Source organism: Pocillopora verrucosa, chromosome 1 (genome assembly GCF_036669915.1).
Source record: "Pocillopora verrucosa isolate sample1 chromosome 1, ASM3666991v2, whole genome shotgun sequence".
NCBI lineage: Eukaryota > Metazoa > Cnidaria > Anthozoa > Scleractinia > Pocilloporidae > Pocillopora > Pocillopora verrucosa.
Genome location: NC_089312.1, coordinates 26,906,713 through 26,917,093, shown reverse-complemented (window position 1 = coordinate 26,917,093; position 10,381 = coordinate 26,906,713). Strand labels below are relative to the sequence as shown.

Here is a 10,381-nt window from a genome sequence, read left to right as displayed (position 1 = left end):
GATTCGACCTTACTCCACCATTAAGCATTTTATCGTATAATAAACTTTAGCCCTCTCTCTTTCTTCTTACTTTATTGATTTCAATAGGTCATATGCTGGGTGGAAAGGAACTATTTGCGCTTCTCTGTAAGGCCCTTAAACAGTAATCTATAATTGTTCTTTCCCAATAAAAGCTTGGGCTAGGCCAGATGAGTCCCGAACTGTACTCCCCATCTATAGAATACTAGTCCATTGCATACAGATGCCCCCCCCCCCCCCCCCCATGTTCTTGGGTGGAGAGAGGCACTGTGACTGAAATATATTTCCAGAGAACACAAGTGGCCTTACGAAGGTTATAACTTGAGCCACCCAACCTGTGTTTTGGTCACAAAATCATATATTACCATATGCAGTGATACAAAGTGGTTCACATGTGCAGTAAAGTGTCTGTTAAGATTTTGAAACACTTGTCAACAAATGATCATATGTTATTTCCTAAGAAACTACACACATTGTATTAACCAAGATAAAAAATTTAACATAAATACTCTGTACTTCCTAAAGAAATGCAATTTCCCAAGGTGAAAGATCTTTATTTCTTGTGTTTTCATATTTGTATATTCCAAAACAAAAGGCATTTATGCTATGCCAGATATCTGAAGTTTCAAATAATACTATAATTCATTGGCCATTATTTCAGCTAGCTTATCACTAAAATAGTCCTCAACTTTTGAAGAAATTTTCCCTTGTCTTGCATGGAACTCAAGCATTTCCAATAACAGACATCTTGTTTTGGCAGATGAGTTATCAGAGAGTATAGTGTCTCTCATCATTCCCAAGAGTTCCTCTGCTTTCTCCTGTCCAAAAGAATCAGCAAAATGTAGTTACACAAAGTTAGCCAAATTAATGTACATGACTACCACTGATAGAAAATAGGACTGTCTCCTAAGACCAAGGTTTGAAGATAGATACATGAAAGATTCACTTGCATTTAGAGGTTCATCTTTTCAAAATATCTTTATCTACCATGACAAGGAGGAAGAAGCTTCCAATTTGAATTATCTTAGGCAGCAGTAAGTCCTAATTAAAATTCTTATTTTCTGATTTTCTGTTTCTTAGCCATTGGTTTTTGGTTTTTGCTAAAAATATTAATGGGTTTTTGGATTTGATATCCAATGTGGTTTTTTGGTGTTTCCTATTTGACCTATTTGGGTTCCAGTTTCTCTTCGATCTGAGTGGCAATTACGCGCCTCCATTGATCTCAATTAGCAGCTAATTGCAAATGTTAACAAGACGATTGCATGACAAACCAATTGAAATATTGCAGGGATCCCTAAGTAGCGTCTGTGTAGCCATACCCTTCCCCCCCAAGGTGGGGGGAAGGGCAACTACACAGAGGGTACAGCTAAGCACAGAACATTGTCAGGGTTTCTTTATCAACGCCACCTTGGAGTTGGTGACCAAGTTACAGGCCACATGTGACCGATTGATTCAACATTCCAATTACATCTCTAAACTTTCAGGTCTTAGTTCATAAATGGAAATGTAAGATTAGGGATTTTTGATAAAACTTTCCAGAGCTATAGCTTTCTGTGACTGTAAAATTGCAATCCTATGAAGGTCTTTAGTGTGAATTTCCTTAATTTAACTAGGCTCCATCTGCTGAGTCTTCAGAGACCATGCTCAAGGTCCTGAAGAGAGCAGCTGTTAATTTAAGCAGATACTAGAAGATACGAATGCCAAGTCCATAATCCATAATAGGCCCCAATGCCCCCTTCCTAAATGTTTGATTCAGCTGTGATAAAGTAAAGAGAAATTGAGTGCGGGTCACTCTTGGCGGTTAGAAGGCTAACACAACCCTGCTTTTACCTACCTGATTAACGGTCTCCAAAAGAAATCCTACACCTTTAAAATTCTCATAAAAACAGTCTATTTCATCTTCTTCGAGCTCTTCATCATTATTGTCGTTCTGTCCTTCGCTCGATAATAGCTCACTCAACGTCTGGTGTACGGCTGCTGCTAGGGGTCTTAACGGGGCCTCACCAGTTCGAAGATGACGAAAAAGTTCGCAAATAAAACACGCTAGCCCGATCCATTCGCTTGTGGAGTTCGCACGAATACTTTCTCTCTTCTTGTACTGTTCTTGAGTAGATTTCAACAGATCGCCTCTAAATGCAATTCCAAATGATTCATCAGAGCAAAGCTTGTTGGCTACTTTGGCAGCTAGAGGTGCAAAATCGCTCTTCTTGATCGTCCGCTGAATTAAATGATCAACGACGTCCTTGAGTTTCGTCGATGAACTAGATTGTGAAATGTGGTGAGAAATTTCCTTAACTTGCGTGTCCAAAGTGTTTTCCCTTAGACCGTTCAGCACCTTTGTCAAATCAAATTCATTAGACGATTTTTCTGTTGAAATATCAGCTTGCTGCTCAGTTTTTTCTCCCGATTTGCCCGGCTTTGGTACTCCAAATCCTCCTCTGCCTCGACCACGGCCTCGTGCAGCGGCCGCCATCTTGATCACCAGTGCTAGTTGCTTTGTTACCGGGAGGCACTAGGACCAGTAAAGCTTTTCAAGTAGCTCCTCACTGGGGTAGGGTTGTACGCCTTCTGCGTTTAATTCATTTTCACCGAGTCTGTGTTCTGGTGTGTTTCAAGATTTTCGACAAACCAAACTATGAGGTTGCGAAGCTGTTTTTAGAACGATAAAAGAACGTTATTCTGAAATGCGTAGTGCAAAACATTTTTGCCAAACCTCCACCAGTCCGGTTCACATTGTAATAATACCCAGTACACTTTGCGAAACGCGATACCAAGATGGCGCTTGAAGTAGAGTCTGCCGAGTAAGTGCACTTTAATGTTGTTATTTGTGTATGTAAAGGACTGATGCTCCAGCCATTACCTCTGATCAAATTACTAATTGATAATATTTCCAAGGTTATCGCTTTATTTTTCGAGAGAGCTAAATTATTGGAAAAATTATCCAAGAAGTAACCACGTGTAGGGACAGAAATTACGCGACGCCGATTATGAAAGTCAGTGCAGACGAGTGGGCAATTGTTTTGATGGCGTAGGGTGATAGAATATTCCTTTCATGATGGGAACTACGATAACCGTTTGGTTTGATCTGCAGTCAGGAAAATAGCGGCGAAATAAATTTGTTTTAGGAACGATCGTCTTGAATGCTCTCTATTCAAGCAGCTCTACTGCGTTGGCTGTACTTGTTGTTGTTGTCAGGTAGCTTTTTCGATAATGGTACTAGGACGGAGAGGAGTTCAATTCGGTCTGTAATCATTCGAGTGATCAACAAAAGCGGACGACTGCGAAGCAGGAGTCCTTTTTGTTAATTATGAGTATGATTACATACAGAATTGTACGACACGAAGTCCAGTTGCCAATTAATCAAAACTATGACAAAATTTTAAAAAGAAAGAAGACATCGGTTATAAGTTTTCATAAAAAAACAGCAGTTAACTCTGCAAAATACACAACAACAGTGCATGCACATGATGAGTACTGTCCATTTACGCAAGCATGATTGCATCAACTGTCCTACCAATGATAAAATCAGGCTGGTGATAACCAATCAAGTTTGAGAATTTTGTTATAATTTTGATTAGTTTTAGAAAAAAATAGTTGAGGAATTTCATGTACTTGATCAAGCACCTGATCACTTTACTTAGTAACCATGGACAATTGATTCAAACCAAGGTACAATATAACATGATAAGAAACAACAACTCTCAGTGGAAAATCAGACTGCATCTACAAGAGCAGGCAAGGATAAAAACCTGAGTAAACTAAGAAACAAATCCAGCAAGCTCTCAGAGCAGGGCACAGATTGAATTAAGGACCTGATGATGTCAATTTGTTTAACTAGCAGTGTCTAATCAATTCACAGTTTGGTAATATTATGACTTGATTTAAATTTCAGTGTGATCCGACTGATCCAACAATTTCTTAAAGAAAACAGTTTACCAAGAACCCTGGCAACTTTGCAGGTACATTAAGAGTAATAATAACTGCTGATAAAAGATATTAGAGAATTTCCTTCTGTGTGCGTCAGGAGGTGCTTGCTTCCCATACGTAAATGTAAGAATTGGAATCCCTGTGGTTTCCATTGTTGTGTTGTTAGCAGTATGGAACACTTAGTTTGTTATGTTTCCTGCAGGAAGAAACTGGAATTACCTTGAATACTGTTGACAGTGTAGAGAGTTTTGTAGGGGAAATAAACAATGGCCACTGGGATACAGTCCTTCAGGCAATTCAGCCACTCAAGCTACCTGACAAGAAACTTATTGACTTGTATGAACAGGTAGGGGAGACCTTTCTACATTGCTCACATTTATTGAAGCAGAATCTAAAAGCTGTTTGTCATCATGGCAGCACATTTCTCCTCTTTCTCTTTGTTTGTAGTGTCCTTAACATTTGAAATTGTGTTATAATTGTGATGTAGATTGTTTTGGAGCTCATTGAGTTGCGTGAACTGGGAGCTGCAAGGTCATTGCTGCGCCAAACAGATCCCATGATCATGTTGAAGCAACAACAGCCTGATCGATATCTTCATCTCGAAAACATGTTGGCTCGTTCTTATTTTGATCCTAGAGAGGTAAGCCATTGATAGTTTAAAAAAAGGAACAGATATGAAATTTCATGAACCATTTATTAGTTAGTGAGTGTGAACGTGGGAGCCTTTTGATGGCAGAATAGATAAGATTGGACAAATATAGAAATGATCCTTGCAGTTATGAACACTACTGAACTAGTAGTTGAAATAAGGCCTGAAAAAAATTCAGGCCCATACAGGATTTGAACCCATGACCTCTGCAATACCAGCGCAGTGCTCTACCAACTGAGCTAACAAGCTAACTGGGAGCTGGTCATAATTTTGGATCCAAATAAACCTTCAAAGTGGTGAAATAGTCAGATAAGATTAGATTGGGCCATTCTTGCTCTTGCTGGGGAGCACAGGGTCTCCACCATGGCTCTCAGTTTTTTGGCAGTTCCCTTTGCCTCCCTCCAAGTGAAGATGGCACAATGCTGCAAATGTTATTTTCAACTATTTTCCAATTCACTTTTTAGGCATACCCAGAAGGTGGTAGTAAAGAGCGAAGGAGAGCTGCAATAGCACAAGGTATTTATGTCTTTAAACTAAGTATTAATTGTCTTTGTTTTGATGGGAACCATAGTTTTTCTTTACTAAGTTGCCTCCTTTAAAGAGCAAAAATTTCATGGAAGGCTTTTTTTACATACACAATTTTTTAAAATTTAGTTTTATCAGCTGAGTTGAGTAAAATAATCGGCCATGGTATTGAGTTTCTAAATCTGATGTTTTTAGGGTTTAGCTCTTTGCCACAGAAAATGTGAATAAATTGCGTTCAGCATTGTTTTGGTTTGGAATTCTGTGCTGTGTTGAGAATTATCATTTCACCATTTTCCAGCCTTGTCAGGTGAGGTGTCAGTTGTACCACCATCTCGTTTGTTGGCACTGCTTAGTCAAGCACTTAAATGGCAGCAGTATCAAGGTCTTCTTCCACCAGGAACTACTATTGATGTTTTTCGTGGAAAAGCTGCTGTGAAAGATGAAGAGGAGGAAAAATATCCCACTCAAATGAACAGAACCATCAAGGTATGCAATGAATGCTTTTATGTTTTCTGTTCACATTTAAACCTTTGGTTGTGAGTACAATAGCCAAACAAGCTTAAGATATTGTGTTGAGTTATGAGCTGAACAAGAAAGTTGCACCATATTTTTAATGAGTATAAGTGTGCTTCTTTTCCCCTCAGTTTGGGGCCAAATCACACCCTGAGTGTGTCAAGTTTTCTCCTGATGGGCAGTACTTGGTGACTGGGAGTGTGGATGGTTTTATTGAGGTGTGGAACTTTACAACAGGAAAGATCAGAAAGGATCTCAAGTACCAAGCTCAAGATAACTTCATGATGATGGATGACTCTGTTTTGTGTTTATCCTTCAGTCGAGATAGTGAAATGTTAGCATCTGGAGGGCAAGATGGAAAGCTTAAAGTATGATTTTACTTTGTTTTTGTTAGATTGTGGTTTTGAATGTGATTTGTAATGAGGGGGGATGAAGGTTTAGGTGTCCTAAATTTTACAATAGAATCTTGACGACTTGAAATGAGAAATATTTGAAGATAACAGGGAGTTAGAGTTGGTTAATAAAGGATGATTAGCAATGCATTTGAAAGGAGGTGGAGTTTGCAAGAAGTTTGCTTAACCCTTTAACCCCTAAAAGTGACCAGCATCTAATTTCTCCTTACAATATCACCACTGAATCACACATTAATGTCATGAGAATAAAGGAAATGATCACCAGCTTAAGAATCTCTTAATTTTTGGACAAATTCTCCTTGTCAGCACCTTAGTAAATGTACAGAGAGCAGTATGGAGAATATGTATACTGATGTTAGGGTGTAAAGGGTTAAGTGAACCCAGTTGTTGATAGGGAGGTTCCATTTATCTTAAAGTTGTTTCCTTCCTGCTCTCAGGTTTTGTTCTTTCATCTGATTGTTCTCCTTTCTTGTTTTACTCTGTTTCTTTGTCCTGTAGTATTTTTCTCTTCTTCCTAAATCATTTATTTTACCTCTGTCGGTGTAATTAATTTTCAGATTGTATTTCCAGGTCTGGAAGTTACAAACTGGTCAGTGCCTGCGACGTTTTGAGAAGGCTCATGCTAAAGGAGTCACTTGTGTAACATTTTCTCGTGATGCGAGTCAGCTGCTGAGTGGTTCTTTTGATATGACAATAAGGTGCGTATACAAACGCAAGATGCTTTTTCCATGAGACAGTTTGAGGTAAACTAAACTTCTGGTAATGTTGCTTGGTTATGCTCAGTGATTGGTACTGGAAACTCTTGTGTTACCCTCTCCACCAATCAATTGTAAAATTTAAACCAATCGTAGCTTGGTCTTTCACATTTTCCTACACTTAATGATCATTACTTGTAATGAGTTTGTGTTCTCATTGACCCCTGTATTGATCTTTGTTCTGATTGTTGCCCGTGATTACTTTGGCTTTGGGACACTCATTTGAAATGCGGTATGTGGGGAACATGCCCTAGTACTTTCCTTTATGGACACACTATATACATATAGGCATACACTTACATGGAACTATTTCAATTTCGATATACAATGTACCTGTTGTATATGCAGCCTTCCTGGTGAAGAGTGTGCTGAAAACAAGACATGTTAGATAAAATCCGAGAGTTTGCATCTGTCCTTAAAAGAGAGCATTTAATGCGGTGGACATTTTATTAGAACTGTTTTAAATTTTTTCTGTACTTTCCTAAGTAATCAGACCTTTATGTGTAATGGATTAAAATAGGTGCAGTTTTAATACTAGCTCTACTATTATCATTTTCCTAACCTTGACTCATTTTTGCTATGTAACCTCTTTGCAGAATGCATGGGTTAAAATCTGGCAAGACCTTAAAGGAATTCCGTGGACACACATCGTTTGTAAATGACGCTATTTTTACAACAGATGCCCACAACATCATCAGTGCCAGTAGCGATGGAACTGTTAAGGTACCCAAGTGTAATCATGAATCAACATTAAAGCTCTCTCTATGAACAAAGGGATTTTAGAATGCAGTCAACAGACTCCATGGAAATAGAAACAGATAATTTTTTTTTTATGCATGAGAAATTGTCTGTTTGCAGAGTAGGCACAGAAGTGAAACTCATCTTTGTACCTTAAACAATCAAATATGAAGTTAAAGGGTGTTTAAGATGTAATTGTTCATTTTTCATTGCACTCACGTTAGCACTCTATAATGCTTGATTTTATAGTTGTTCCATTTTATTCTTTTGTTCAGCTTTGGAATATTAAAACAACCGAGTGTCTTCACACGTTCAAGCCATCAGTAGGGAGTGTTGCCACTGATATTACAGTAAACTCTGTGCATGTGATGCCAAGAAATCCTGAACAGTTTGTGGTGTGCAACAGAACAAGCACTGTACTGGTTATGAACATGCAAGGACAGGTAGGATTCATGACACATGTTTGTCTGACAACCAATCTAAAATGTTAAATCTACTACACACTTAACACTTTTGATTAGATTTCGATCCTATTGCTGATGATTCAAGCAATATATAGGACCCTTGTTGCAGATGTATCTTTCATATGGGTTAGTTCATGATGGAGTTGCTTACCACTCTGCTGGGGATAGCATTAGACCTTGAAGGTCCAAGTTGTGATCAGCATGCAAGCAGGTTCTCATCATCATTGCTACGGAACACAAGTTTCTCCATCCATGGAAAGATTTGAGATGAGTAGGGGAGAGGTTTGCCAGGGGTCTGGCACTAACAATGAATCAGTCCTAAACCTGTCTCAGACCTCTCGCTGGCTCATATTGCTCAAGGGTCTGGCAATGTGACCTCTTGCTGGCTCTTGTTGCCTAAGGCCTCATACTTTCATGTGTGTGAAGGAATGTTCATGCTGAAACACAAATGATTGGGACCTGTTCAAAGGCGAGGGTTTGATTCTATATGAGTACTCAGATTTTGTTTTGTCCCATGCTCATGAAAAATTATGATCTTTTTTTTGTCTCTTAATCAAGAAATTTCCTGTTCTTCTAGGCTGATTGGGAACTGTTAGTAGCTGAACTACTAAGTTAGCCACACTTTAGTCTGTGAGAATTCAACTTCATTAAATCTAAGATAAATACAATTTTCCATTTCCTGATGGTAATGAAATTTTTGTTTTCCTCCAGATCGTGCGTAGTTTCACCAGTGGTAAAAGAGATGGTGGTGACTTTGTGTGTTGCACCCTCTCCCCCAGGGGAGAATGGATATACTGTGTAGGGGAGGATATGGTCATGTACTGTTTTAGTGCCTCTACAGGAAAACTAGAGCAGTCTTTACAGGTATGTGGTGTCATTTTATTGAGTGGTAGGTTTTTGCCTTATTTTTTTTGCATGAAGAAAACAAAGAATTGTAATTGTTCATTTTTCATGCCCTTGAAATTGGCAATGTTTGAGAATATTCAAACCCCATTGTTGAAAAGGCTGTTTTCTTTGGGTTGGTATTCTGCACAGTTATAAATAATCCCCATTCATTAAAAGAGGCACCCAATTTAAACCTCTATCTTTATAGATTTCTCAAAAATAGCCTACACAGAAAAATCTGTTCATTTGGAATCTTTGTTAATCTTCGTCATCTTAAACCATTCACATTTATTTTTTTTTGTTTTGTTTTATATTTCCATTTGGCTTTTTATCTGTTACCAAACTGATATTTTGTGTTTCTATTGCATTGGAGGCAGTTGTATCTGTTGCATAAAAAGGTAACTTGAATCACCTTGATGCTGAACGGAAGAATTTGCCAACTCATGTGAGGTTTGGACAACTCCTACATTGGACATCAAATTTTTTCTTTTCTCTATTTCAGGTTCATGACAAGGATGTGATAGGTGTTGAACATCACCCTCACAACAATCTGATCTCCACCTACAGTGAAGACGGACAATTAAAACTATGGCAACCATGAGAAATACATGAAAAAACCTGCATGTTACTCAGACATAGATTCACCCTCTAAACTTATTGCTAACTAAGAAAAAAAAAACCCAAAATAAAACATCTAAGCCATGGAAGGATTTGCAAACTTGTTCATCAGTTTTGTAGGGCTTGAAATAGATGGAGGGCACTTTATTAAAAAACTTTTCATTGAATCTTGAAATGAAACTGTTCAATTTAACCAGGCCTAGCTTGTACTCTACTTTTAGTGTTATTTGTGCCTCTGTGAACTTGACTTTGTATAGAACTTGCAGGTTTTTTTTTTCAAGAATTAGAGCCTGGATCATTGTAACTTGTATAAATAAATTTATCAAAGGTATATTGTTCTGGTATCCATCTTGAATAATCTTTGAGAAATTTCAGTTAATCATGATAATTGATAACAAAAACCCCAAAAGTAATATGCAAGCAAGTTCACCATGCAGATGTCAATACATTCCCTAGCTAGCAGGGGTTGAGAATCAGGCTGAAGGTGGGATTCTGATATGATACTGAATTCTCTCACTAACTTACAAGAAAAATTATCGCAGTTAATAGCCAACTGAATCTTTTGAACTTGAGGGTTAAGAAGAATGTTTGGTGTTGTCACTGGCAATTTGAAGCATGGCGTGGATTCAGTCAGCAACACATTGAGAATTTTTGCAAGGGAAGAATTAAATAGAGATATTAATCTCCATGCGAAAATCCAAATCTAAAGATTTGGCTATTTAAATAATTTCAAGAATTAGCACTTTTCTGCAACTTGGGCCATCTATGGCTTATGGCTTTTTCTCGTACTTCAAGCAGATTTTAAATGTGAATTTTCTTCCAGTTTCAATTGACTCTTTATATTTTTCCCTTTGTTTTGATTGGCTGATATGATCA

General features: G+C 38.0%; 2 protein-coding genes across 2 annotated transcripts; one reads left to right on the top strand and one right to left on the bottom strand.

Moving 5' to 3' along the window:
• Positions 1-551: 551 nt before the first annotated feature.
• On the bottom strand, positions 552-2,524 carry LOC131771598 (MIF4G domain-containing protein B). Its single transcript, XM_059087413.2, has 2 exons — positions 1,853-2,524; positions 552-836 (listed from the first exon to the last, which is right to left on the bottom strand). Exons 1-2 carry the CDS (start codon positions 2,489-2,491, stop codon positions 654-656), a joined length of 822 nt encoding a protein of 273 aa, XP_058943396.2. The 5' UTR covers positions 2,492-2,524; the 3' UTR covers positions 552-653.
• Positions 2,525-2,740: 216 nt separating this feature from the next.
• On the top strand, positions 2,741-9,836 carry LOC131771568 (WD40 repeat-containing protein SMU1-like). Its single transcript, XM_059087380.2, has 12 exons — positions 2,741-2,819; positions 3,911-3,977; positions 4,148-4,291; positions 4,433-4,585; positions 5,059-5,110; positions 5,418-5,605; positions 5,764-6,000; positions 6,616-6,743; positions 7,397-7,523; positions 7,814-7,981; positions 8,714-8,866; positions 9,390-9,836. The coding sequence occupies exons 1-12, from the start codon at positions 2,794-2,796 to the stop codon at positions 9,486-9,488; spliced, it is 1,542 nt and encodes a 513-aa protein (XP_058943363.1). The 5' UTR covers positions 2,741-2,793; the 3' UTR covers positions 9,489-9,836.
• Positions 9,837-10,381: the final 545 nt, after the last annotated feature.

Coding starts and splice junctions, on each gene's coding strand:
- LOC131771598 (XM_059087413.2), bottom strand. CDS start 2,491: ATGGCGGCCGCTGCACGAGGCCGTGGTCGAGGCAGAGGAGGATTTGGA. Junction 837..1,852: donor TTTTGGAGACCGTTAATCAG/GTAGGTAAAAGC, acceptor TCTTTTGGACAG/GAGAAAGCAGAGGAACTCTT.
- LOC131771568 (XM_059087380.2), top strand. CDS start 2,794: ATGGCGCTTGAAGTAGAGTCTGCCGA. Junction 4,292..4,432: donor TTATTGACTTGTATGAACAG/GTAGGGGAGACC, acceptor ATTGTGATGTAG/ATTGTTTTGGAGCTCATTGA. Junction 7,982..8,713: donor TTATGAACATGCAAGGACAG/GTAGGATTCATG, acceptor GTTTTCCTCCAG/ATCGTGCGTAGTTTCACCAG.